The sequence below is a fragment of the Peromyscus californicus genome, unplaced genomic scaffold (genome assembly GCF_007827085.1).
Source record: "Peromyscus californicus insignis strain IS unplaced genomic scaffold, ASM782708v3 Scaffold_18__1_contigs__length_77618521, whole genome shotgun sequence".
Taxonomy (NCBI): domain Eukaryota; kingdom Metazoa; phylum Chordata; class Mammalia; order Rodentia; family Cricetidae; genus Peromyscus; species Peromyscus californicus.
This window is the reverse complement of record NW_026294480.1, coordinates 50,719,970-50,746,869: the sequence shown is the minus strand read 5'-3', so window position 1 is coordinate 50,746,869 and position 26,900 is coordinate 50,719,970. Positions and strand designations below refer to the sequence as shown.

The following is a 26,900-nucleotide window of genomic DNA, read 5'->3' as shown; positions in this document are numbered from 1 at the left end:
CCCCCCAAGTCACGACAGTCAAGAATGTCTCCAAATAGTGCCAGTTGCAGCCTACTCTACCCACGTGCCCTAGGAACCACTGAACCAGATAGAGATCAGCTGGTGGCTGGCTGGGGGTTGGGGGTGGGGCTTCCCAGGGAACTGGAGTCGTGAAGTATTGAAGGAACTGGTTACACATTGGTAATGCAGTGAAAAGTGAAATGAAGAGAATACTAGCTCTTTTCACTAAAGACAGCTGTGGGTAGCTAAGAGCTGCCAGGGTAGTGTTAATTCAGAAGAGGAATCTTGTATTGCACAAGTCAGAAACCCCAGGGCACATGGAAAGTCACATCACACACAAAAAAAGTAATAAAACCAAGTATACCTCATCATCAACTCCTGTGGACTTTGACATGTGGTGAGTTTATCCCAAGGCCTGCATGATGTGATTTAATTCAAACACTGTCAAGACTTGAGTGGCCCACCCTCCCTGGGTTCTTAAGAAGGTCTCTGAAATGAGCACCAGCCTAAGGGCTCCAGCCCTTAGATACCTGCCGTTTGCCTTACGTTGGCTGCTGAAGAAGGCAGGAAGAGCAGGGGAGAGGCACACTCTGTCCTCGAGGCTCCCCAAGTATGATGTGAGATACAGAATTGCCAGACTGCTTGCCAAGTCTCCTGCTGAAGGAATTGCTCATCGGCCCTTGTAGGTGCACCAAGGGGATTATGCCCAAAAAAGGGACATGTGACCCTCGAAGTCTACAGACATCATCAACGAATGGTGAAGCATACTTTTTCAGGATGAGAAATTCAGTGATTTTTTCAAGGCCAAGAGATGAAATGAAGCACACAAGGGCATTGTCTAGAGGGGCCAGAAACTTGGAATATTTTTGGAGTTCTGTAGTCTTAACTGACACTATATAATTTCACTAACAATTACTTAGTTTCAGGCTAGACCCTTTATGCAAAGGCCTAGTATGGCCTTGCACACTTATTATAAAGTGCTGTGTGTCTGGTTAGCTCTTTAGGATATTTAAGTGGCACAGCGTTTTGCCACCTTATCCTTCAACTTCTATAGTTTTTTCCCCTTTCCTGTCTTATGTGTAGTGTATACCAGACTGATTTTCTGAGAGGGTAAAAGTGGGATGTGATGATCACTTACATCTGGCTACTTGGTGGAACAAGTTTTGCTTAATGTAGTGATGTGTCCGAAGAATTTTTGTACCTTAGTCTCAGCCTCGATTTACCACAGCTTCTCAGTGTGTGGGTCATTTCCCATAAAGGGTCGAGTGCCTGCATGTGGTGGTCAGGAAGAATTTGGAACAATGAAAGGTTTCTGAACCAAACTTTAAGTCAAAACCAAACATGGAATAGCCTAAGACATTTTTGGCAGCATTTACCCATGAGCCCTCCTTCACTTTCACTGTGTCAGTCGTTCTGAACATAAAACCTTCACACCTTGCGCTGTGTATGCTGTCTATGCCATGCGCCCCCCGCCCCCCCCCCCCCCCCCCCCCCCCCCCCCCCCCCCCCCCCCCCCCCCCCCCCCGCCAGCTCAGGTTCAACACCGTTGTATGGTATGAATTACTTTAAAAAGTTTCCTGCTTCATAGAAACACTACAATTGAATTATGGATGACTTTGACATGAATTTTCCTATTATCCCTCTCAGCTTTTGTATCTTTAGGATATTGGCATGCATTTACGCACACATACACACACACACATATATATACCACATGCATACATGTATGCATGCACACATATTAGAATATCTTTGGATTGGATTGTATAAAAATGTTTGATTGTGAAAACTGTTGTTTTTGATTTGAGTTTCATTAAAAAAAAAAAGTTACAGAAATTTTGGATGAGGTTAGAACAGAATTTCCAGAAAGTTTTGGAATGACTCTTGACGTAATTCTGTCATTTTATATCATGTATTTATGCAAAGCAGCATGCCCCTATTCACAATTTTTAAATAATAATATTGATTACCACTGAAGGTGCTGTGTATCTCACAGTATCAAATACTAAACTAAGATTTCATTCTGTGGAAGAATAAACAAGGAAATCACTCATTAGTAGGCAAATTAGCCTTCACCTTTAATCAATGGTAAAATTATATGTGTACTTAAGAATACTTTTAAAATAAACTGATCTATAATTTCAGTAAGTATTTGCTTTGTGTGCCTATTTTCCATATTTTGGGTCATATAAAAATTTCTTGGCTACAAAGAGATCATGAATAGGCAAAGGTTTTCATTTGTTTTTTTTTTTAATTGATTGGGGAAAAGTTTAAAGAGCTTACTTACAGTATCCATCTTTCAGGGATAGCCTAAGTACTGGCCTTTCCTTCTAGAATCATTGTAACATGACTCTGGTGTTTTCTCATCTCCTAGACATTGCCTGATCCAGCCATGCACTGAGTTGTGTAATTTCTTTATATTATCTTGCTCCTTATATCTCCTTCACAGAAGAACCCTCAGTGCCATAACTGGAGACAGTAAACAACATGTAACGTCAGTCCACCTTCTGAGCACACCCTCCCTAGATAAGTCTCCTCACGCTCCTTCCAGCTGCCAAATGGCTGTCTTTTATGGATGCCCTCGGCCATTCTTGCTCTTGGTGCCCTTGATTTCTATTGGACCTCATTTCCTTTCCTATCCCAAGGACTGAGCTACATACACCTTATGTGTGCAGAAAAGTGCTTTAGATTACCGTTACCCCTTTACTAAATGGCTTGACCTCCTTTTTAGCTGATGGATTTATCAGAGAAATTCGTTCCCCTTCTCTTTGTTCTGAGCTAGTTGGATGCTCACAGGTTAGATAATGACAGCATTAGGAAAAGCTTTCTGGAACTGTTTAGATTATTCTACAGGCAATCTTGAAATTGATTGCTAAAATGCTGTAGTATCTTGATATTTAGTTGAGCATTCTGTTAAGGTTGAATTTTATGTAGCATTTACCAGTTCAGATTTGAGAAAACCTGGAATTTTCATTTCTCATCTTCCTATTGTGGTACGAGGAAACATTGGCTATATATATGTCAGACCCTTCTCAGTCTGGGCAGAACTACTCCCCAAAACTGAATAAAATTTATTTCTCACACAGCCGTAGAGGCTGGACATCCAAGACAATGAAGGTATAGACCTGTCTGCTTTCTTTGAGGCCTCTCTTGGCTTTCCAACAGCTGCCTCTCAGTGTGTCTTCACATGGCCTTTCATTTGTTCATGGAGTCCTGGTGTCTCTGTGACTTTATCTTTTCTTATATCGGACTTAGGGCCCACTCTGACAGCCTTGTTTAACCTAATCACCTCTTGCAGGATCCATCTCCACACAGTGTTTCTGTATAGAGCATTGGGGCTTTGAGTTTCAACACAGGTACTGGAGAGGGCACTAACTTATCAATAACAGTGGCATTATTTCTTGTTGCCCTAAGGAATATGGTGCTAGCCCAATAGCAAAAGGCTGGGCATGCTGAATGCTTCTAGTACATGAGACAGAGCTACACAAAGAAAAGCCATTCTGTCCCAAATTCAGGAACTAGCCCTATGAGGAACAGCCGCCACCACGCCATGGCTTCGATTTTCCTCACATTGCTTCCTTCCCTGTATCTTTTTTTAAGTCCCACATTTGGAAAATTGGCCCAACAGAAGTATGAATGCCTGAAATATTTCTTAAATTATTTCTCTCATAGATGCCGCCTCAGTGGACTTGGAAATGATTGATGTACAAGTTTTAGCAGATGCTTTCAAACGCTATCTCTTGGACTTACCAAATCCTGTCATTCCAGTAGCTGTTTACAATGAAATGATGTCTTTGGCCCAAGGTTGGTTTTATTTTTTCAGACCTCTCTGAGCAGATACTGACATGTAGATATGCTTGTCACTCTGTGAAGTGCTGGGTATAAGTAGAAGGCATTGAGAAAATTCTAAGCTGTCCCCCAGTGCTTTGCCACCACCCCGATTCCCTCCTTAGCTGCACAGCAACCAGGCATAGAAGGGACTTGGATTCCTGTTTGCTTAGAAGCCTGCCCATGTGTTGAACTGGCTAATTAACTTCTGATCACTATCTGCAAAGATCACTGCAGATGTGAAGGTCATGATTATTCAAGCACTGGCCTCAGACTCAGAGACCCAGGACCAGAATGCATGGTGAGAAATATTCTTGCCCTCTTCCCTGTACACCCAGAACAAAATGTATTGAGGGTGGAGCACTCAGCATCAGCAGCCGAGGCTCCTCCGTTCAGTGCTTTGGGGACAGGAAATTGTGGTTCGTGACCTTCAAAGTTTAACCTGTGATACTTATCTGATGCTCTGAGGAAGTAGCCAATCATGCTTGGTGCTGCTTGATGGAGGCCAGGCTTCTGAGAGCACACCCTGAACATTGTGGTTTTTTTACAAGAAGAATGTCTTGCATTTCATTTGGCTGGAGATCTTTACTTTCTCACAATGCATTTCTTAATAAGAAGGACGAATGTCCTCAGTACCTCTCCTGAAGATTTCTCTATGGGCCTCCTCGTGTAGCTAAAGCAGAGACAAGAAATGGTTCAAGCATTGGCTCACTGGCACCTTTACATCGCCTTACTCAGTTTCCTGTATTTTTTTTTTCCATAACTTGTAGAAGTACAAAGCTCTGAAGACTACATCCAGCTGTTGAAGAAGCTCATTAGGTCGCCTAATATACCTCATCAGTATTGGCTTACGCTTCAGTATTTACTTAAGCATTTCTTCAAGCTCTCTCAAGCCTCCAGCAAAAATCTTCTGAATGCAAGAGTCCTCTCTGAAATTTTCAGCCCTGTGCTTTTCAGATTCCCAGCATCCAGGTAAGTGAAACATGAAAAGGAGATTTGGGGGTAGGGGGTATGGAGAAGGGTGTGATGAGTGGCCCTAATGGTTATTTAAGGGTTATCTAAAGATACTGGGTCACAGATGCACATTTTATGTGGACTTGCTTTACACCCCTCAGTAGAATGATGAATGGATGGAGACAGTACTGTTTTTAGGAACTCTAGTTCTCACAAAACCCTCTTTATTGCAGCTCTGATAATACTGAACACCTCATAAAAGTGATAGAGATTTTAATCTCAACTGAATGGAATGAACGACAGCCAGCACCAGGTAAGGCTTTGTGACGTTCGACATTCACTTAGCTTTTGGGGCCTTTTCTTTGTACTTCTGCAAGTTAAAAAAAAAAAAAAATACAAGAAACAGAGTAAGTTTGTGTGTAGTAGATACCATTGAGCCAATGCTTGAACCATTTTGTTCTCTCTTCCTTAGCTACAGAAAGAGGCCCATATAGATAGAAACAGTGGTTTCTATTTCCTTTGAATTAATGCAGGTTTCTGGTACAGTTGTAACCCATAGTATTATGTTAATTTATGGTTCACAGAAAAATAACAGTGGTAGTCTATGTGGTACAGTCAGATGTCAGCTCTTGCAGAGTTTAAGCTATTTTGGTTTTAGCCTTTTTTTTTTAATTTTTTTTTTTTACTAGCTCAATACAAGGTCTCACCATGTAGTTCACACTGGCCTTGAACTCGCTTTGTAGCAGGGGTTGGCCTTGACCTCAAGCCTCCTTCCTGCCTCTACCTTTTTGCCTTAGATGAGCACTGGGAGAGCTCCCTGGACCCGACACCTCTTAGGCTTCAGTCTGCTGAATAAATTTATGGAGTTTGTTTTACCTGTTGACTTCTTTTTTGGTTTTTCTAATGCTTATAAAGCGGGGGGATTTATAATTACTATATAATTTAAAGTATTTTGGAGTGTGTATTTTGGAAGTGACCATGCCGCTAAACGTCTGTCCAAACAGACACTCTCAATAACACTGACAATATGGAAGCAGTGTTCACTGAACTTGTTAGAGCAAGCCAGAGGCCTCTTTGAAAGCAGGTGGTCTTCGAACCGTTTAACAGGGCAGAGTGTAGAGGACTCCCCTAGAACAGCAGCTTTTCATTTAGAGAGTCCAGACAGCCTGTGATCAAGTAGCAGTTAGCACACAAGGCTGGTCATTTCGATGACTAATCAGCCCTTAGTAGGTGAGTGTAGGTGCAGGGCCAAGAGGAAGTTTTGCTTGCATCCTTTCTGCCCAGCCTTTTAAACTGAAGCACCCTGTTTCTACTATCTGCAATGGGTAACACTCATGCAGATTAGCATGGCTGTGAGCAGCCGCTGGGACAGAGCAACAGACTGTGCTTTTCTGTCAGTCACTGCCTGGCCCACTGTGTTTCTTTGCATCTGGAGGCAGCAGACGGAGAGAGGGCTTGGCCTCAAACCCCAGCCTGAGATGATTGGATATAGATGAGCACTGAAGATGCAAGACTTGGGAAGACTGGCCCAAAATACTGTCCCTAGTGAGAGAATGATCATAGAGGAGGCAAGCAGGGTATATTCTAAAGGTTCCAAACCACAGCAAACAGCATTTAATGGGGATGCCCAGAGCTATAGACAAGGGCACTGAGGAACCTATCTGTAAGCATTGCCTGGGACTTCAGGCCAAGGGCAGCACAGAGGTTTGGGCCCATATGAATCTGCTGGATAGTGGATTCAGGAGCCCTGGGTTATGTCCAGGAGCCACCTTTGGCGGTAATGGGAAAGGAGGAGAGTGGGGAATGGATGTGGCTGTGAGCCATAGACTAACCACACCGGCTAGGAAGGAAGGGAGGTACCAAGAATAGGCAGGCCCCAGCCAAAGCGCCCAGCTGCAACTGTTCACTTCCTCCTGACTAGCATTGAGAGACACCCTGGAGAGGAGGCACAGCTGAGCTTTGTTTGCCCTGAAGGACTTAGAGTGGGTAGGGGTTGAGAGGAGCTGAGGAGTTGGTCATCCTGGGTTCTCAGTAACACCCCCTGGCCTCATCAGGCAGGAGACATGGAGGCTCAAAGCCAGACAGGACTTTTACAGATGAATTGATTACTAAGGGCTTATTTGTCTGATTGGGGGGGTTGGTGGGGGCGGGTGTTCACCACTGGAGTTTAATGTAAATGGATTAAATGTCTTTTATAAGACTGACTCATAAAAGTAAGCATGTATCATCATCAACCATTTTCATAATGTGGCCTGATACACAGAAGAGCACTCCAGTCCCCCACATAGCAATTGGTATACTAATTTCAGAGGAGGATTAGTTCCGTCAGCTCTGCTGCTGAGAAATGACAAAGATTGAACGTAGTGGATTGTCCCAGTATTTGTGTAGGCCCTTCACCAAAAAAAAAAAAAAAAAAAAGAAAGAAAAATAATTAAACCCAAGTAATTCTTAAGCCCTATCTGAGCCATTTGCACGTCATGTGGTACTTCTCAGCCACCCTGAGCATCATCTAGGTCCCTTAGGATTAAATGGATGCCTCAGAGTGTCTCACTTCACTCTCCACCTACAAGAGGGTAGAGGAAGGAAGGCACCTTCATCCTGAACACCATTGGGCTCCAGGATAGCTCCAAGACAGTGATTGGCAGGGCATCCCAGGAAAAAGAAATGACTTCTTCAAACCAGTGGGAATCCAGCGCCTTCCCAGAGGCCTTCCCCACCAGCCAGCCCAACATGCCAGAGTCCTCAAGGGCTTTGGAAACTCACCTCCAGTGCATCTCAAGTGAATGCTCATAAATCAGTCACTGATAGAAACTGCCGCTATGAACAGAAAGGAGTCTTTGAAGGACCCTTAAATGGGGACTACAAGGAAGTGTATGTTGTGGGGCAGATAGACATCTTCTCTGAGTTTTATTTACCAGGTAGTAGTTAGAATGAAAAGGCAAAATATCAACTTAAATAAGGCCTGTTAAAAACATAGTGCCTAAATACTAGCTGGGAGTGCCCTTCTCCTAAGACAGAGCTTTAGAGGTACAGTTGGTGACTTTTTAAGGTAACTGAGTAGATAAATAATGGAAGAATACACCTTGAAAAGGGCCTTGAAAACAGGTCCAATTTTAACTGGAGAAAAGGAAAATGGCATTTTGACGCAGATGGACAGCAAACCAGCTAATCAAAGTGTTTTAGGCTGTTTTCTTTAGGTTGTGCCCACTCAAGCTAGGACATTTGTACATCACGATCTCTTAAGAATGGGTTTCTCCAAACTGGTCCATCAGGCACCGATCCAAGATCACATTTTAAGTGACAGGGTTATAAGCTACCACTGGGACCCTGAAGAAACGGAGATGAGAGGCTCACTCTTTGCTACCTGACCAGTGTATGCCACAGCTGGGTCTGCCCAGGAGCTACCTTTGGGTCCGGCCTGTCCTCTTTGTGATCTTTGTATGACTAAGTTGTTGGAACCATCTCGAACCATGGGGCTGTTTTCAGTGTCCACTCAAAAAGCCTTCTGAGGTTACCAGAATGTAAGGAGCTAAAAATGAAGGAAGTAAGATCCTGTGGACAGCATAGAGCAAAGGGCCACAGTGCCACGTGGGTAGGTTTGGGGACAAGGCCCCATCAGATGTACAGTGGAAAGAAGAGTGGGTTGCTCTCCCAGGATTGTTAGGATTAAATGAGCTTGGTGGGTGGAGTGGCCGGGATGTCAGTGCCACGCCCCCTGACAGCTTGCCAATGTGCCTTTGTACAGTGCACAAAATGTACGACCGTAGACAGCGTCCCCTGTGTCTTCCACTTCATGTGTGTCCCAGTAGGTCCCAGTGTGCTTTCTGAGCAGGTTAAAATGGCCCATTCACTATGTGTGTCTTCATCAGGCCCTGTTCCCTTACCTTTAACTGTCCTGTGTTTTTTTTTTCTTTTTTTCAAAACTGTGTAATTAGTTTGCCTACATTTCTAAAAGGCAAAGACAAAAGCAATTTTTCATTTTGATCCACTCCAGTTACAGATAGGAGCACAGACTAATAATTTTCCAATGATACACATCCATTGATAAACTTTGGTTTTCAAAGAAATGTTAGAGACATTTTGTGCATCCAGCAGCCCTTTGAGGTAAAGATTCCTTGTGTTTACGGAAGGAGGTCCAGATGTGGGCAGGTGATGTGGACAGTTTTTTTCCAGAGCTCTCTTGTTAACTTGCCATTCCCTCCACTATAAGAAATCCTTGATATAGTTGAAGATGAGCAGCTGGCTTTCTGGAATTCCTTACACTGCCCAGACAAGGTGAACTAAGCTGACCTCGACAGGGCAACCGCCGTAGGAAGAGATCCAGTGAACCCAGGGTACCTCTGAATAGCACCCATGATTTGGATTTCATGGATGTATTCAGAAACACTAATGTGGCATAACTGGAGTCTCACTTTGCACCCTCAAGCCTGGAGGAAGCAACAAGTGACTTTCTCTCCCTGCCCTCCTACACCCGTCCAAGTTAATTTTTAACCACTGATGCATTGCATCCCTCTTGAAGAGCTTAATTCATGCATCTTGTTTGGAATACTCTGCCCTGGGTTTTCAGCTGAGACGTAAGCAAATGCTAAGGCAGAGGGAAATAACTTTCAGAGTTTATGCTTCTCTCTCTCTCCTTTTTCTTTCTTTCTCCCAGTTGGGTTTAAAATGTGGTCTGACATAAGTTGTTTCAAAGGTAAGGAACGAAACTTTGAAAAAGATGCATATCCTGAGGTGGAGGTGAACAGGGGGAGAGCCCAACTCCATCTCATTAAAACTAGCCAGTTTTACTCAAGATCTACTACAGCATTGGGAGCCTTGTGCCTGTGCTGGGGGATGGTTTTACTTTTGTTCTCATGGCACAGCCTTCTCTGTCTCTCAAGGGACAGGATGGGGGCGGGGGAGGTGGCAGTAATCACAGGGGAAAGAGTTCCCCTCTCTGCTAGACAGTGGGCGGGCCTTTGCAGAAAGCCTGTAGCCCGTGTCTGGCTTTTTGCATATGTAAACCTGGGTTTGTTTACTGACTGAAAAGGGTGTCCTTCCTTAGTGTGTGTGGTTCATTGTGATCCCTGAACATGGAGTTACAGATTTGCTTCATACTGGATGGCCCTACTTTCTAAGTTGTGGTACATTAAAATTGTGAAGGAACATGTTCCTTTTACCCTAGATAACTGTGATTCTTTAAGTTTCTTCTGCTGCCTCCTTTTTCATGTTTTTTGCTCATTAATAGTGGCACACGAAAGCCATTGAGAAGCAAGCTTTCCAGGTCTCAGGCTATGGCTCACTTGATGCCGGAAGAGGACTTATTCAGGGCAGAAACCATGTCACACAACTTTCAAACACATGTTAATAATCATGAGAAAGTTTTCTGATTCTGTGAAATCTGCTGAAAAGTAGATTCATGGCCTGTCTTTGCCTCTGAAATGAGTTGTACTAAACCCCAGAGGAAAGGGATGCATTCTAGCTTGAAACATCCAGAAGGTGAAGTAAGCTTTCCTTCAGTTATGCTGATAAGGTTTCCTGGGTGCTATGGGACATTGAGAAAGCACAGGATTTCTTAAAGGGGTTTAACAGCCCAATGGAAATTATTTCCTAGGTATTGTGACGTCTATGCCTTTATTAGTGAATTGTCTATTCAGTAGCACTTTTAATTATGTCTATTAGTTTTGGGAACATCTTGGATCCAGAGAAGATGAAATGTGATGTTGGTTTTCTCTTAAGCCAGAGTGATTTACTCAGTTCTGCCAGTAGAGGGCTCCCTCCTTAAGCTTATAAAGAGCATGAATCTTCTCAGTGGGGGAAAAATTCTTCTCACGCAGTCACATAAGAGAGCCTCTATGGTAGGTGATTGTACATATTGTGAGGAAATTGTTTGAAACAAGGTGTTCATGGCTCTTTGAAGGCTTTTCTAGAGTATATTACTTTACTGTAGATACTTTTGTTCTGAAACTATCAGATTTACATTTAAATCTTCTAGGAGTTTCTGAGGTAGGTCCAGACAGGTATGCTTAAGAAGCCATTGATTGTGTCTGTTTCTCCCAGAGGGGCTCTTTTTAAAGCAGGGCAATGCATTAAAATAAGAAAGCTGGTTTTTTTTTTTTTCTTTCTTAAGCTAAAAGGGAGAAAAACAAGAAGCTAGAGTTTTGTTATAGGTATTTTTTTTTCAATGTGGCCTAAAAGAAAGCAAATTCCATCTTACCAGTTTTTACTTTTCATAACCAAGGAAAGCTAAGAGCAGAGAATGGAGTTTGGGACCAAAAGTCTGAAAGGTTGGGTTCCTTTTGTCTGGGGCTTTTTCTCCCCTACAGTATGTAGGAATTGCCTGGGGTAATATCTAAATTACTGTTACGTTTTGAGGTTTAGGGGCTTTTGTGACTTTTATTTATGGTTCAAAAGGTTAAAGTGGGGCTTCTGTGTGGACGTGGTGGGAACATATCCTAGGAAAAGACATGAATTCTTTTCGGGCCAGCCAACAATCCTAAACCTAGTTAGTTGCGACTTTCTGAAATAAAGGACTAGAAGCCACAGGAAGGAAGGTGTGTCCTTCTCTGTCCTGGGCTTTGCCGCGCCCAGCCAGCAGTTAACCCAGTGCAGACACACCTCTTAGAAAGTCTGATTAGAAAGTCCTAGGACCATTTGAAGGTGAGCTGAAGTTGACCTCTGGAAAATCTGGGCTTGCGTGGAGGAGGATGTCCTCCTGGTGTGCCATGCTGTCAGTGAAGGGCTTTCCTGTCACACCTGCGGGGCCAACTGTGCCAGTGTGTGGGAAGAGGTGGACACAAGAGCGAGGCACCCCGTTCTGGGCTGTTCCAAGAGGTTCAGGCCTTCACAAACGCGGCTTTGACTCAGTTTTTTGCTGAACTAGCTGGGCCGTTTCCTGTGCCGCTTCACTGTGAGCCACTTGAGCCCCCGGAGCGGGGGCTGCCAGCGCTTACGAGCACCGTGGCCACCAGGGAGATCTATTTTCAGCGCCCCCTTACAATGCCCTTCTCATTTCCAAGGCGAAAATGAGCAAGTCAGTCTTGCCTCGGCCACTTGTCAGCCTGATGACAATTTTGACTTTGACTTGGGTGCTCCTCCCCGCCCCCCCCCCCCTCCACAAATCCCTAGCTCAGCAAATATTTGAACCTGCCCAAGTTAATCATGAAGCCGCGATCTTTATCTGAGCGAGACGTGCGAGCGCCCGCCAGGGCTCCTTTCTTCCCCGGTGCAGTAGCGCGACCCAGGGGGGCTCTGCTCGCCGAGCCGGGGACGTGCTGCCGGGGCGGGGCGCGGGGCGGAGGGACCGGCGGCAGCCTAGCCTGGGGGAGCCGGCGGCCGGGCTGAGAGTCGCGCGCCCCCGCCTTGCGCGCTCTCCTCCTGCTAGGCTTGCTACTGCCGGTGCCTGGCGGGTGGGGGAGCCTCGGGGGCTGGGCCCACTTGCTGGAAGAACAGCTTCTTTGGATTTTTTTTTTTTTTTTCTCTCTCGGTGGGATACTGGCAGTTCAAAGCGAAACCGCTGAAATGCATAACCTACAAAGTAAGTCGCTTTTCATTTATGCACTTCTCCGCACCGGGCTCTTTATCTGCAAGCCGTCCTCTCTAGTTTGGCTGGGGCGGGTGTGTGTGTGTGTGTGTGTGCGCGCATTGGGAGTGTGTGCGCCTGGGTGAGTGCTGCCTGGGGAGAGCAGATGGGAGATTAGGGGAGACACTCCCTTCTGTCCTCCAGGGGGGGACACTGCGGGGAAGAGATGGGGTTTTGGTTTGGAGTTGAGAAAGTAAGGGTCAGGAGATTGGGACCAAGCCAGAGCTTGCAGAGACTACGGAAAATCACCTGTCTCCCTGACCTGCCCCTTAGGTCCCCTTGCCACATGGCAGCAGCAGTCTGCAGCTAGACTGCCTGCCTGTCGGAGTACTGCACACTGTCCCTTTGGGTTGACCCATGGGTTATGCTGCCAAGGGGACTTGTCTCTTTACTTTTGGGAGAAGATTCAACATTTTTATTCAACTATTATTATTATTATTATTTTAATCTTGTCTAAGGATATACTTCACCACCACTTTTACCATTTTTATTTAAATTTTACTTTAGGTTTAAACTTCAGTTTAGATTTACTTAAACCTATAGGCAAATAGAGAAGCGTGAACTGAAAGGGATAGATAGGGTTGAGTCTGCTGTCTCCAATAATGCAGAAATGCCCTAGAGAGGGGACTCAAATGCACAGGAGCCAGGGAACAGAATGCCTTCCTCTGCTTTGAATGCTGTGTGACTCCAAATGGGATAGAAATCTAAAGGGGCTTCTGTGTCCCATAAATCTCCACACGGCTACATACCCTCCATGCCCACGAAGCCCACTCTAGTTTTTAAAATGAAGTCACATTTACACGGGAGCAGTACCCTCTATAATAATGTAAATGTCAGGAGATCCTGGCTCCCAGTGCCAGTGCACATCATGCTCCAGTTGTGGTGACAGAATTACATGCAGAATGATTTAAAGAACCAAGGTAAATCATTAGATTTGTACGGAAATTGATTTCTTTATATTGAACACTGCTAAGAAGGGGTATTGTCCCCCGAGTAAGCACTGAGCTAAAGGGGGGGGGGGGGGAGAGAGAGAGAGAGAGAGAGAGAGAGAGAGAGAGAGAGAGAGAGATTACATCACCTTCTTTAAAGCAGCTCGCAGTAAGATGGGTTCCTGAGTGAGACACTTGGCAGAGAGCACCTGAACTCTGTGTTCTGATATATGTATGGCCTCTTATTTTGGCAGAAGCACCATGCTGTCCAGTGATGTTAGGTAGAAACATTGAAACCCACCGATGTTGACCATTATGCTTATCATTTCTGCAAATAATAGGTGTCTTCATTCCTGGGCTGAGTTTTCATGATTTATTCTGTAAAGTCTTGTGTTGACCTTGGGATATTCTGGTAGAGGCATTTTGCCTGAGTCCTGTCTTTCGACTTCCCGTTTTAATGTGCTGCATTTATGACCGTGTTTAGGAACTGTGGAAGACTGTCTTAAATATCCAGAGCGCTCGATCCTTTCTGCTTCTAACACACATGGGCGATCTCTAAGGACTATAAAATAGAGCTTAGGGGTAGTAGTCCCGATGCCTTTGTAAGGTTTTTAGACCACCGAATAGCCAGGCTATCTCTAAGCCCAGATGCACTGAGGGACAGAGCTAGAAGCTGCAGTTTATCAGCTGTTGTCAATCTGCCAACAGCGGAATGTACCACGCTGCTGCAAGGAGTAATAAAAAGGGAATTAGAGACCTCACTGCTGGAGGAGAGCAGGCAAATTAAACACCTTTCGAAAGGATGAGCATGTAGACCTCGCAGCTGTGTGGCATGTAGGTTCTCGGAGAGAGGCTGGGGCTGTGTGAGGCTGGCATCCAGGAGAACTGATGAAGCAGGAGTGGTCTGGTGACATTTTTCTGACTTGATTGGCTGGGGCGTGTGATGTAATAGGTTACAGTGCAGCCCCGTATAGGTTTTAAAATGAATTCCAAGACACCATTACAAAGAAAGCCGGACTCTTTTCTTATAACTGGGCACAGCCGAGGAAACTCTCGCACAAATGTACACCACGGTTTGGACTATGGAAGACCTGGACTTAGAGTGTGCCAAGACAGATATAAACTGTGGCACGGACTTGATGTTTTATATAGAAATGGATCCACCAGGTAATACTGCAGTATTAATGGAGAGAGCTAGTTAATTTTGTGACTTTAAAAAAATCTTTTTTTTGGAAAGCTGCTGTTAACAGATCCTCTCGAGGCTGCTATTTTTACTGATTTGTTTCACGGTTTAAAATTAGTCTGATTAGAACTTTAAAATTAAACAGATTGTTTGACTGTAGCAGCAAGCAGCTCGGGCTGTATTTGATACTTGCTGGGTCTTGCTGAATGGATGGGAACTAGATTCCACTTTTCCGCTGCCGGCGTCTTTTGTTAATTATGATCCTTGGCAACTTGGGCTATATTGTTGTATATTGTTACTTTAATTAAGGGAATGTGTCCTTTGTGCTGTTTTCTCTGCTGGCTGTGGACTCTGGCAGTGTGGTACTTTGCTGGGATAATGCCGGGTGCTTTAGAAAGCATGTGAGATGTAGCGGTGACTCAAACTCACGTCTGATGACCTGAAACTCTTCGTAAATCAGATGTGGGGACTGGCTTGCTCTCTCCTGCTGAGATACTACAATGGAAAAAGAAGTTGGCTTTCTGTGCCTTTGGAAAAGTCTTGCTAGACACCTGAAATCATCTGGAGCATAAATTAAAGCACTCAGTGCTTTCAGAGTTAATGGTTTCAGATTTGGCTAAAAATCCTAGGCTTCTTTGGTTATTCCCTCTGGGGTCAGCCCTCCCTGTAATGAGGAAACTCAGAAATGCTGAGGGCTTCTTGTCACTTTTTTTTTTTTTGGTCACTGTATACATACTGATTTGACATTGAAGAAGGGGACAGGGGTGTTAATCAGACCTAACATGTAGAGCACCGTGTCCCCCAGCAGAATAGTAACATGAAGACTAAGGAGATTTAGGTCACAGATGAGTTTCCTAAAGTGGCGTTGGCAGAGCTGTGCCTGAAACACTAACATAGAGAAACCCAGTTCTTAAAGCATACTGCTGTAAATGAGGACTTTGAAAAATGTGATTACTGCGCTCTTGCAGGACAGAGCAACCAAATTTGTCTTTCATAATTAAAGAAGAGAAAAAAAAAATGAAAGGCAACTCCTGTTATTTCTGCTGCTCAGATGTTCCTAGTTACTTACTTTAGCTGGAGCTGCCTGGGCGCACAACTTTCATACAGCTACAGTCTAGAGGGAGAAACGTTGACTCTGGGCTGGCCTTGAGATTTTCTCCCATAGTCAGCCCCATTTATTTCTTAACCTCTAGGTATGTCTGTCTGTCGTGTCATCCTTTCCCTCCCCTCCTACTTTTCTCCTGTTCAGTTTTTGTTTTAACCATATTCTGAGATGTCTTTTGAAAACAAGTATCTGCCGTGGTACATAGAATTGTGAATTCCTGGTGTCCACTCCCCCTCCTTCCTTCTCCCCCCACCCCCACCGCTCCTCCATTGTAAATGTCTTAGTAAATTCAATTGCCTTTGAACTGAAAATAGGATTTTTATGCATTTTTTAATGAAAATAAAATTGGCTCCCTTTGCCCTTTCTCTCCGTTGTGATGAAATGTTGTTCATCTGAAATGATAAGAGCCTAATTTTAAATGTGCACTTGGAGTTAGGACGGCAGACAACTTCTGTTTCCTCCTTTGCCTGCAGCACTGCCTCCGAAGCCACCCAAGCCCGCCACTGTAGCCAACAACGGCATGAACAACAATATGTCCTTACAGGATGCCGAATGGTACTGGGGAGATATCTCGAGGTAAGGCCGGCCATGGGGCTCTGCGTGTCCACCAGCTGCAGGGAGGTTTCCAGGAAGAACAGAAAGCACCAGCTTGCTGAGTCCCATTTTTAGGATGTCATCCAACAGAAGCATGAAGCACAGTTGGTTCTCTTCCAAAGACAGCCAGAAAAGTCACTGAGCGCTGGAGCGCCGTGGGTGCTGGGTGACACAGGAAATGAAAGACCCAGGAAGCTTCCCAACAGACAGACAGAGATGTCAGGGGTGCACCAGGGTGATAGAGCACTGCCTGAGCTCTCTCTAGTAAGCGGGGACTTTAGGAATTCAGGTTATTGCTCTCCTTGCACACCCTTTTAGATTTTAGAGTGTTAGTGAGTGGGCTGGAAGAGCCTCTGTGGATTATGACTTTCTGCGCCAGTTTGTCAGAAACTGGTTGAAAAGGAAAAAAAAAAAATAACAACTTTGTATTATAGATATACCAATAGTGTAAATGGGTGTGTGCATACATAAGTACATGTACCGTGCACTTATTTTTTTTTTTTTGCAAGCAAAGAGAAATTATTAGTTACCTTTGAAAATGTGCAATACTGACATTTGACTCTACAAGGACAGGAGGATGTAAAGATATGGAACTGCTGGATTTTTTTTTGCTCTGTGTCTTAAAGAATAGTGTGTGTTCAGGCTAAGGGTCTGGTCCAGTGGTCTAGCAATCCTGAGTGCAGGAGGGAAAATGGTGTGTGTGTCTGTCTGTCTGTCTGTGCAAGAGTATGGTTACTCAAAGTTGAAGAGTAAGCATGGTCTTATATTGTGTTGATTTCAGGGAAGAAGTGAATGAAAAACTCCGAGATACAGCTGATGGGACCTTTTTGGTACGAGACGCATCCACTAAAATGCACGGCGATTATACTCTTACACTAAGGTGAGCCAGGAAGTCAGCTGTCATGGGGATGTCTGGGTTGTCATGAAAACATTTCTAATCTTCAATCAGCCCATAAAGTAATGGGTTTCATGATAGAACTTTCAAACCATACTTGTTCCCCTCCCCCACTTCCTTCTCCTGTCTCCCTCTTCCCCAAGAGCCCCCCACTACTGCATCAGACCACTTTAATAACCGTTCTTTTTATATTGTATTTACAGGAAAGGAGGAAATAACAAATTAATCAAAATATTTCACCGAGATGGAAAATATGGCTTCTCTGATCCATTAACTTTCAACTCTGTGGTTGAACTGATAAACCACTACCGGAATGAGTCCCTAGCTCAGTATAACCCCAAGCTGGATGTGAAGTTACTCTACCCAGTGTCCAAATACCAGCAGGTAATTTCTCAGAACTCCTCACACTGCAGTAACACAGGGCCGAGCCACTCTCCAATGTAGAAAAGGATTTGACAACATAGAAAGTCAGCTTTTGACAAACTCTACCCCATGACTGGAATTTCACAATGGCTGAGTCAGATAACACGTTGACTATTTCATTAAGGATTGTTATTTGAATAAATACCTTACCAAATGAGTTGTGTTTTCCTCCTTGTATGTCCTTCCAGGATCAAGTTGTCAAAGAAGATAATATTGAAGCTGTAGGGAAGAAATTACATGAATATAATACTCAATTTCAAGAAAAAAGTCGGGAATATGATAGATTATATGAGGAATACACCCGTACTTCCCAGGTGAGTTTAAGATATTTTGGACTAACACATGTTATAATCAGATTCAAAAGAAGAATTGTCTAACCCTTTCCAGGGTAGCCATGCTTATAAGAATCCTACATTAAGCTTGCTTCTAACTGGCAGGGTCATTGTGAGCTTTCAGCTGATGCAATGTAATTCCTGGCTGGAGACTTCTGTCCAGGCTAGACATTAATAATAACTGCTAATGCCAGTTTGTCCAAGCTCTGGGATGGAAATTTCATATCCATCCCCCTTGCTGTGAGGAGAAGTGGCTGTGTTCACTGTGCTGATTGCCAAAGGAGAAAGCAGCATGGATATAAAATAAAATTGCCTTTTAAAAGACTGACCAGTTTGTGTTTACATATTTAGGAACACACACACACACACACACAAAATAGTTAGTGAAGAAGAGGACATGAATTTGAAATAGAGCAAGAAGGGCTATATAGGAGGATTTAGAGGGAGGAAATAATACAATTATACTGTAATCTCAAAAAAAAATAAAAGAAATAATTTCTAAAAGTGAAGGTAGACAGAAAATTCTCCACAAGAAATGTCTGTTTCCAGATCCTTTTGACTAGAGGTTGTGAATTCCTATCCAGCCCTGCTAACGGAGTACACACCGGCTTTCCCTATCTCCTGGTCCTGTATGGAGGATGTACAGTGCAGACTTCTCCCCACCCCTACCCCCTTGCTACTGTAGTCTAAGCAATACCACACAGCTGTTTGCATAGCATTGCTGTTGTATCTGGCTTAAGCAATTTAGAGATGATTTGAAGTTGATGAGGAAAAATTGCGCAGGCCCCGTGTGGCCATTACATCATCTCAATAAGGAACTTCAGTATCTGGCTGTTAGTGGCCAGTGGGGCTCCTGTGACTAAGCTTACGGTGCCCATGGATGACTGTGCCGACTAGCAGCACGCTTGCATTACGTCACGAGCTAGCCTGTCTCTCACAGGAAGAAGTCGTATTCTGACAGGGATGACATTGTCTTCTGAAACTTGTGTTGCAGGAAATTCAAATGAAAAGAACAGCTATTGAAGCATTTAATGAAACCATAAAAATATTTGAAGAACAGTGCCAAACCCAGGAGCGGTACAGCAAAGAATACATAGAAAAGTTTAAACGTGAAGGCAACGAGAAAGAAATTCAAAGGTAGATGAGCCATGAGCATCCCAATACCCCTGTGACAGAAGTATCAAAAATTGTTTAAGATTGGTCACTGATGCTCTGCCTTCCTGTCATTTGAGCAATTTTCAAATGGAATAAACAAAGCTTAACTTTGGGGACCTGGCATGGTGTACCCAGGTACTTAGCGATATGTTTCTCCTGCCTGCAGGATTATGCATAATTACGATAAGCTAAAGTCTCGCATCAGTGAGATCATTGACAGTAGGAGGAGACTGGAGGAAGACTTGAAGAAGCAGGCAGCTGAGTATCGTGAGATTGACAAGCGCATGAACAGCATTAAGCCAGACCTCATTCAGCTGAGAAAGACAAGAGACCAATACTTGATGTAAGTGTTTGAAATAGAGCCTGAAGAACTGCCAGTGGCTGACATCAAGGAGGAGTCCTCAATGCCTTCTCTCTTTTGCAAAACTCTTTCAGGTGGCTGACGCAGAAAGGTGTTCGGCAGAAGAAGTTGAACGAGTGGTTGGGAAACGAAAACACGGAAGAGTAAGTAGCCGCAGGAGGTGGGAAGCCAGCCGGGAGTTTTGTGAACAGATTTTCACTGACCTTAGGACGTCTCTCAAGCAAAAATGTCTAAACTCAGTAACGTTAACCAGAGTTATCTTTGCAAAGGGAAAGTTGAGCCCAGGAAGACTGGAGTGGTTTTTGGTTTCATTTTGCTTTGTTTTCCCACAACTGTGTAAATTGACCCTTTGTGTCCATAATGATGTCCCTGAACATCAGAAAAATCCCCAAATATTTTTGGAACAATGAGAGACAAACAATTACATTTAGTGTATCTTGAAGGCTAAGTCTATGTGTGGTTGGAATTGAGAACTGACAGTCTTCTCAGTACTGTCCTTGTCCTTGCCCAGGCACCTAAGGGTGATGGCTGAAGTGAAAATGGAGCTAGGCATGACTTTTGCTAAGCCTTCAGCCTGGGGACTGGTGGGGAGGCGGAGTCCTCTGATGCACCTGCTTGGAAGGAGACCTTGGGGCAGGCTGGGGTTCCCACCCATTCACTCACTCACTCACAAACCTTCGCTTCTGCCCGTGTAGCCAATACTCACTGGTAGAAGATGATGAGGACTTGCCCCACCATGACGAGAAGACATGGAACGTTGGAAGTAGCAACCGAAACAAAGCCGAGAATCTATTACGAGGGAAGCGAGATGGCACTTTTCTGGTCCGGGAGAGCAGTAAGCAGGGCTGCTATGCCTGCTCTGTAGTGTAAGTAACCCCCGAAAACTAACTCATTCATTAGGTTTCACTCATTCAGTCCCTGGAGGTCAGGGTTTGAAAACATCTTAACCTCAAAGAATCACACAGTGCAGTTAGCCTAGGCCGATAACTGAACCTGTTAAGAACCTAACAGACACCTGTCACCATATGGTAGGACAATTGGGACTTGGGGTCCATTGTCGAGACAAGTTCATCTCTAGTTGTCTTGAGGTCTTCCCCGCCCCCCCATCTTAGTTATAAACAGAAATGGCCATGCCTTCCTGCTGTCCCCACCCCTCTAAAAGTCCATATAGTTAGAATACAAGGTCATTTTTATGAGACCGTCACCTAAAATAGATAAAGTAATCCTTCAGGGACTGATCAGAGCAAGAAGAGGAAGGACCCCACTGCGATCCTGCAGAGATGCGATCCTGCAGAGATACACCCCGAAGGAGACACATTTCTGTCTTGTAGCCTAGTTCCTTTTTATTTCATAATAGTTTGGGAAGTGCTTTGAAAAGTAAAACCTGAAGACTGAGCATGATGTCTGTAATCCTAGCACTCTGAGTGACTGAGATCAGCACAGGCTGTATATGGGGATCCTGAGTCAACCGAAAGAACAGTGGGTTTGGAGTCACTAGCATCCTTGGGACAGAGAAGCAAATGTCCTCTTGTGTGGAAAGACACTAAAAGTACCTTATAGTCTATGCCAATCACTGCTTCATTTAAGAACTCTTCCGCCAGGCAGTGGTGGCGCATGCCTTTAATCCCAGCACTCAGGAGGCAGAGCCAGGCGGATCTCTGTGAGTTCGAGGCCAGCCTGGTCTCCAAAGCGAGTTCCAGGAAAGGCGCAAAGCTACACAGAGAAACCCTGTCTCGAAAAACCAAAAAAAAAAAAAAGAACTTTACCTATAAGACGGACAGAGGGAGGGTTTTGAGTTAGGACGAGAGACTAGGAGAATTCCGAATAAATGCCAAGATAGATGGAGAGTTGTGATGCCGCTTCAAGGAGAGCCTGGATGGTTATAACCGGAGCAAAGCTAGCATGGGGTCCCGCAGAGACAGTAAGACCAGCACCTGGGAGGTGGGAAGCTGCCTTTTGTCACATGCTTGCCACATGTGACGTGCAGCCACACATCTGTCACACACTCGTGTCTCATATGAACCCTAATACACAGGCCACGCCTCTCCCTCCTTTAAACCATTGAACCATCAAACAGTCCACTACTGAAGCAGGCCCAAATGCTTAACCCTTGCGCGGGTGTCACTTGACCAGTAAGAGCGGCACTCATAGTTCACCGTGGCTCCCCGGGAGTGACAACACAGACCCATTCACTGTGCCCTGCCACGATGATGGCTTTGTTAAAAAATACCCTGCGGCATTCATTCCGTCTGTCTGAGACCAGCTCAAAAGACTTTCTTTTTTTTTTTTTTGGTTCCCTCTCCAGGGTAGATGGCGAAGTCAAGCATTGTGTTATCAACAAGACTGCCACCGGCTATGGCTTTGCCGAACCTTACAACCTGTACAGCTCCCTGAAGGAGCTGGTGCTACATTACCAACACACCTCCCTTGTGCAGCACAATGACTCCCTCAACGTCACACTAGCATACCCGGTATATGCACAACAGAGGCGATGAAGCGCGCTGCTGCCCTCGGATCCAGTTCCTCACCTTCAAGCCACCCAAGGCCTCTGGGAAGCCAAGGGCTCCTCTCCAGCCCGACCTGTGAACTGAGCTGCAGAAATGAAGCCGGCTGTCTGCACATGGGACTAGAGCTTTCTTGGACAAAAAGAAGTCGGGGAAGACACGACAGCCTAGGGCTGTTGGATGACTAGACGTTTCTAACCTTATCCTTTCTCTTTTTTTTTTTTTTTAATTTAAAGCCACAACACACAGCCAACACACAGAGAAAAGGAAATGCAAAAAAAAAAAAAAAATCTCTCCGTGCAGGGACAAAGAGGCCTTTAACCATGGTGCTTGTTAACGCTTTCTGAAGCTTTACCAGCTACAAGTTGGAACTTTGGAGACCAGAAGGTAGACAGGGCTGAAGGGCCTGGGCCTGGAACCGCTTGGTCCAGCCTGGTTCAGCCTGGGTGTCGCTGGGTGTGGTGAGCCCAGACACATCGCGCTGTGGGTTATTTCCTTTTTAATGAGCGAACGATCTGGAGCAGAGAGGCAGGTCTGCTCACACAGGACACTTTGAGAGAATATCGATGCAGCATGTTCGGAGGAAAAACAAAAAGACCGGAAAATGTTTTGCTTAAAACTTGTCAAATCAACCACCACCCACCCACCAACAGAAAAATGAGTGTGGGCAAGGGGACTCGAAGTGACATTCAGTATATAAAATATGTACATAATATTGGGTGACTAACTATCAAATAGATGGATTTGTATCAATACCAAATAGCTTCTGTTTTGTTTTGCTGAAGGCTAAACGTGCTGCGCTATGCAATTCTTAATTTTTATTACATTGTTACCAGTTTCAAATACACCTTCAGAATAAGCTCCCCTCATCGCAGTTTTCGTTGCTTGAAAATATTGTCCCTCATTTTTGTTAATATTTGTTTTTGTTATTTTTTTTAAAGAAATGTACAGGATGCCAGAAAGGAAAATGGCTTAAGAATTAAAACTATGAAATATTTTACAGTTTTTCTTGTACAGAGTCCTTGGCTGTTAGCCCAAGGTTAAAAAGTTCATAACAGATTTTTTTTTTTTTTGACTAAATGTTGGGCAGGGCCTAATAAGCTTCAAAGCTGCTTTATTCAATAAAAATGAAAAAGAAAATGATATATGATATGACAAAGTATTGCTGAGTCCAACAGTGTTAAGACTCTTGAAATACGGTACCTGGCAATGTTTGTTTCCTAATGAATTGTGAACTTCTTGAATCTGGAGGGGAAGGGAGTCATGGGTTGTAACAGGTTGGGGGGGGGGGGGGCAGGAGCCGGGGGCAGGTAAGGTGGTGAGCACTTTCTCGGGATTCCAGAGGAGGGGAGAAGAATTGAAGCGGGGATGTGCTGTCTCCATCTTTCCCTGTCTGAATTTGGTAATCATTACCAATCAGCAGCAACTCCAGACCTATTGTGACTCCATTGCAGCGGAGCTGGCCAGCATCTCCATTCTCATGAAGGAAGTGCTGGGTTTGTTTTGGGGGTTCCTGGAACGTGCTCTTTTTATTGTTGTTGTTATTGTGGTTGAACACACTGGTCTCAAGGTTGAATCCCTGCATTTAGAAAATGTGCTCTTTCTCTTTTTAATATTGGACTAGTTACAGCAGCCGGCCACCATCCATTTTCAGCAAAAGCATGACCTGAAAAACAAGCCTTTTAGCTGTACATTTGTTGTTTTCCTAGCTCTCTGTTCACTTTAGAACAGAAAGGGAGTCGACCCATGTAGATGGTGACTGTGCTTTGTGGAAATTGTTAGAAGAAATACAAAAAGCAGTTTTCTCATTCACATCATTGTGCATGTTGTACTTCATGGTGAGGAGAGGAGCAGTTGGTGGCATCTTTAAGAGTTCGAGCCTACCCTGATGTACATGTGCAGAAGCTGGTGTGTTGATCGGGAATTGTCACGTGCTGTGAAGTGTGCAGGCTAACCAAAGTCACAGTCACAGCCCTGGTAGATTCAAGGGACATCTTCAGTTTCCCTTTCTCAGTATCAGATGCACAACTTGATTTCTCTTCCCTTCCTAGACTAAGGTGAAGGTATTTTGTGTCTTTTAGTGTTGCTGTTTTCATCTTTTGGAATTTGCAGCCTAGTGGCTGGGTTAATGGTCTGGAGAGGGTATTGTTTTTCTATGAAGCCACTGCTCATCCTCAAGAGCAAAAGTCACTCAGCCAGACTGTGAGCCCACAGACTTTACTCTTCTAACCTACCGTCCTTACTGCCAGACAATTGAGGATTTCCTGGGTTTCCTCTGGGCTTTGCAATCTCCATTGGTAACATTCTGCCATGCCACATAAGACTGAATAGTTAACAGTTGTAAGCTAGGTTTAGTGGTTGGGGTTTTCTTTCTTTTTCTTTCTTTTTCTTTCTTTTTCTTTCTTTTTCTTTCTTTCTTTCTTTCTTTCTTTCTTTCTTTCTTTCTTTCTTTCTTTCTTTCTTTCTTTCTTTCTTTCCTTCCTTCCTTCCTTCCTTCCTTCCTTCCTTCCTTCCTTCCTTCTATCTTTCTTTCCATTTTTCCTTCTTTCCATCTTTCCTTCTTTCTGTAGCACATCATGTATGCTATCAAACACAAGTAACTTCCTTTTCATTCTAAAAATGGAACTGAGATTGGCCATTTCATTACAAGTTCTGTGTTTTTTATTCAACACTCGGCAAGATGACTTGCAAAAAACGTCTCATCTCATGAACTGTGGTACAATAGATTTTCCATTCATCAGAAGGTCAAAGTCACTTGTTCTACACAGTAGTGAGCTATGTCACACCTGTCCTGCTGAATGCCTTTTTGATGACAGGTTAGTATGCCCACCAACTCTGTCCTTAGAGAAGTTTGATCATTAAGTTTCTGTGGATTCCATCAAGGCAGTCATCTAGTAGCATCCTTTAGGTAGCTCATGAGTGTAGATGGATACAGCACTCCTGATATGTAAAAATCCCCACATAGTTTTTTCTCACCAACTGTCACATCCTAAAGACAGCCAGACACTAAGCTGCTGAGAGGCTGAGCTGAACTATAGAAGTGAGAGGGTTGGGACCTCATATCCCACACCAGAGCAGTCATAACCACATGAAAAGGCAGCAAGAATATGTTTGCAACGTTTGACAACTTCACGGCCCTGGATATATGTATATATGTATATGTGCATGGACTGTGTTTCCAGGACACCTTTCAGCCACGCAGATCCACAGTCGAGTTCAAGTACATAACAAGCAGATGTCTAGTACAGGTCTTGTATATGTGTGTGGGTTGTTTTCCCTTTGATGTTGCTTTGTTTTGTCTTATAAAGGTGAAAATTGTTGGCCAATGAAGTGAGAAGTCCATCGTTGGACATTTTTTCTGTTTTGGAGCTATGCCCTTTCAGGGAGCAGGTCTGGAGGACTTGCTTACCTGACGTATCCTCGTTCTCAGTGTTGTCTAGTCAGAGTGTGTTTCTGTGAGCTGTCATTGTGAGGAAGCAATCGTTGTGTCATCTATCCGGTTGTGAACTAGTAACTTGTTTGGGAAGTCCTACTGATGTTCCTTATGGGGAGAAAGTTCCTGCTGGTTTTCCCAACTGTGCTTTGGCAATGCATGGTATCTAAGTCAGTTGGAAAGTGGGCTTTGCTGTCTGTTTGAATTTAGGGTCATTTAAGAAAGGGGCAGTTAAAAGCACAATGCCTCACATGGGACAAAGTTCCAAAATGCCAAATTCTCCTATTTTTTACAAAACTCTATAGTTACATAAAATAACTAGTACTGGGGGTTAGGGAGCAGGTGGCTCAATTGGACAGATTCTCCACCTTCACACTGAACTTGTCACCATGAGATAGCATTGGCTGCCCAGGATGCTGCTATTTAAGAAAATAAAAGCAAAACAAAATAAAAAAAAAAAAAACCCTCATTTATATGTGTGTATTTTTTAAAGCTACACTCTGTTAAATGTTTTTACAAATCTGTTTATATGACATTGATAAAATAAAGTTGGTCTTTTGACGAGAGGGGGGAGGATGTCATGGTCAGTTGTAATTCTGCCTTTACAAGGTAACTGGGGTGGGGGAGGGAGTGTGCCTCCTTGACATTTTGTTCAAGTTAGATTCAGTGAAGCTATGTACTGTTTTAAGTTGCTTAATGCGTTGTATTAGGTCCTCAAACAGAATAAAGGTTGTTTTGAAACTTCAGTTTCCATTTGAAATTTTAGTTTTCATCGGAGACATTTCTCAACTTCCACCAACTCATTTGTTTCATTACCCCAACTCAGTTTTATAAATAACAGAAAGGTACAGATTGGTCACTTGAATGTGCTCAATATTATTTATGTAGCATCTGAATGCTTTAATGGTAAAAATAAATACTTCTAGGTGATAGCATTTCTTTCTTTTTCTTTTTCTTTTCTTTTTTTTTTTTTTTTTTTTTTTTTTTTTTTGGTTTTTTGAGACAGGGTTTCTCTGTGTAGTATTGGTGCCTGTCCTGGATCTCACTCTGTAGCCCAGGCTGGCCTCAAACTCACAGAGATCCACCTGCCTCTGCCTCCTGAGTGCTGGGATTAAAGGCGTGTGCCACCACTGCCCAGCTGTGATAGCATTTCAAGGCATGGTCTTGCTATTAAAAAAAAAAAAAAGTCTCATTTTCTTCCATCTTTCCCATCCTCCACCCAACGTTAACAACGAGCTACTAGTACCTATGGTTTTTGACGGCTTCCGGTTTTGTCTTTTGTACACTGGATAACTTAAGCTCGTGGTACCAGAAGAGAATGCAGTGGTGTGACTTGAGGCTCTAATTAGGGCCAAGTTACTCCCTAATGCCAGTTTGCATGGCACCGCCTGCTCAAGAAGCAGCTCTTACTGTGAAATAACTTCCCCACCGACACTTCCTGCTAGTTGAACCTGTGACCATACTACTGCGTATGTATATATGTGGGTCCCATGTTTTATGTGTGAGCACAGTGAGGCTGCTAGAGAAGAAGACATGATCTAGGAGTAAGGGGGGAGAGAACCCACATTCACTGCCATGCCAACGATGGCTGGTGCATTAAGCATGGCGGCAGCTCTGAGGTTCGTGTCCTGTCTTGTTCTAGC

General features: G+C 44.0%; 1 protein-coding gene across 3 annotated transcripts in view; it reads left to right on the top strand.

Annotated features, from left to right (window-relative positions):
• Pik3r1 (phosphoinositide-3-kinase regulatory subunit 1) overlaps positions 1-26,003 on the top strand; it is an 87,023-nt gene extending 61,020 nt beyond the window's left edge. The window contains exons 5-16 of one of the 3 annotated variants that reach the window (XM_052743372.1): positions 3,673-3,804; positions 4,599-4,800; positions 5,016-5,095; positions 16,034-16,136; positions 16,936-17,034; positions 17,253-17,433; positions 17,661-17,786; positions 18,799-18,941; positions 19,126-19,302; positions 19,395-19,463; positions 20,016-20,186; positions 21,626-26,003. In XM_052743372.1, the coding sequence (XP_052599332.1) occupies positions 3,673-3,804; positions 4,599-4,800; positions 5,016-5,095; positions 16,034-16,136; positions 16,936-17,034; positions 17,253-17,433; positions 17,661-17,786; positions 18,799-18,941; positions 19,126-19,302; positions 19,395-19,463; positions 20,016-20,186; positions 21,626-21,815 (1,673 nt within the window). In that variant the 3' untranslated portion in view covers positions 21,816-26,003. Of the gene's footprint in view, positions 1-3,672; positions 3,805-4,598; positions 4,801-5,015; positions 5,096-12,114; positions 12,299-13,866; positions 14,440-16,033; positions 16,137-16,935; positions 17,035-17,252; positions 17,434-17,660; positions 17,787-18,798; positions 18,942-19,125; positions 19,303-19,394; positions 19,464-20,015; positions 20,187-21,625 lie in introns of those variants that run through there. The other 2 variants (XM_052743374.1, XM_052743373.1) reach the window with 2 other exon arrangements.
• The last annotated feature ends 897 nt before the right edge of the window (positions 26,004-26,900 follow it).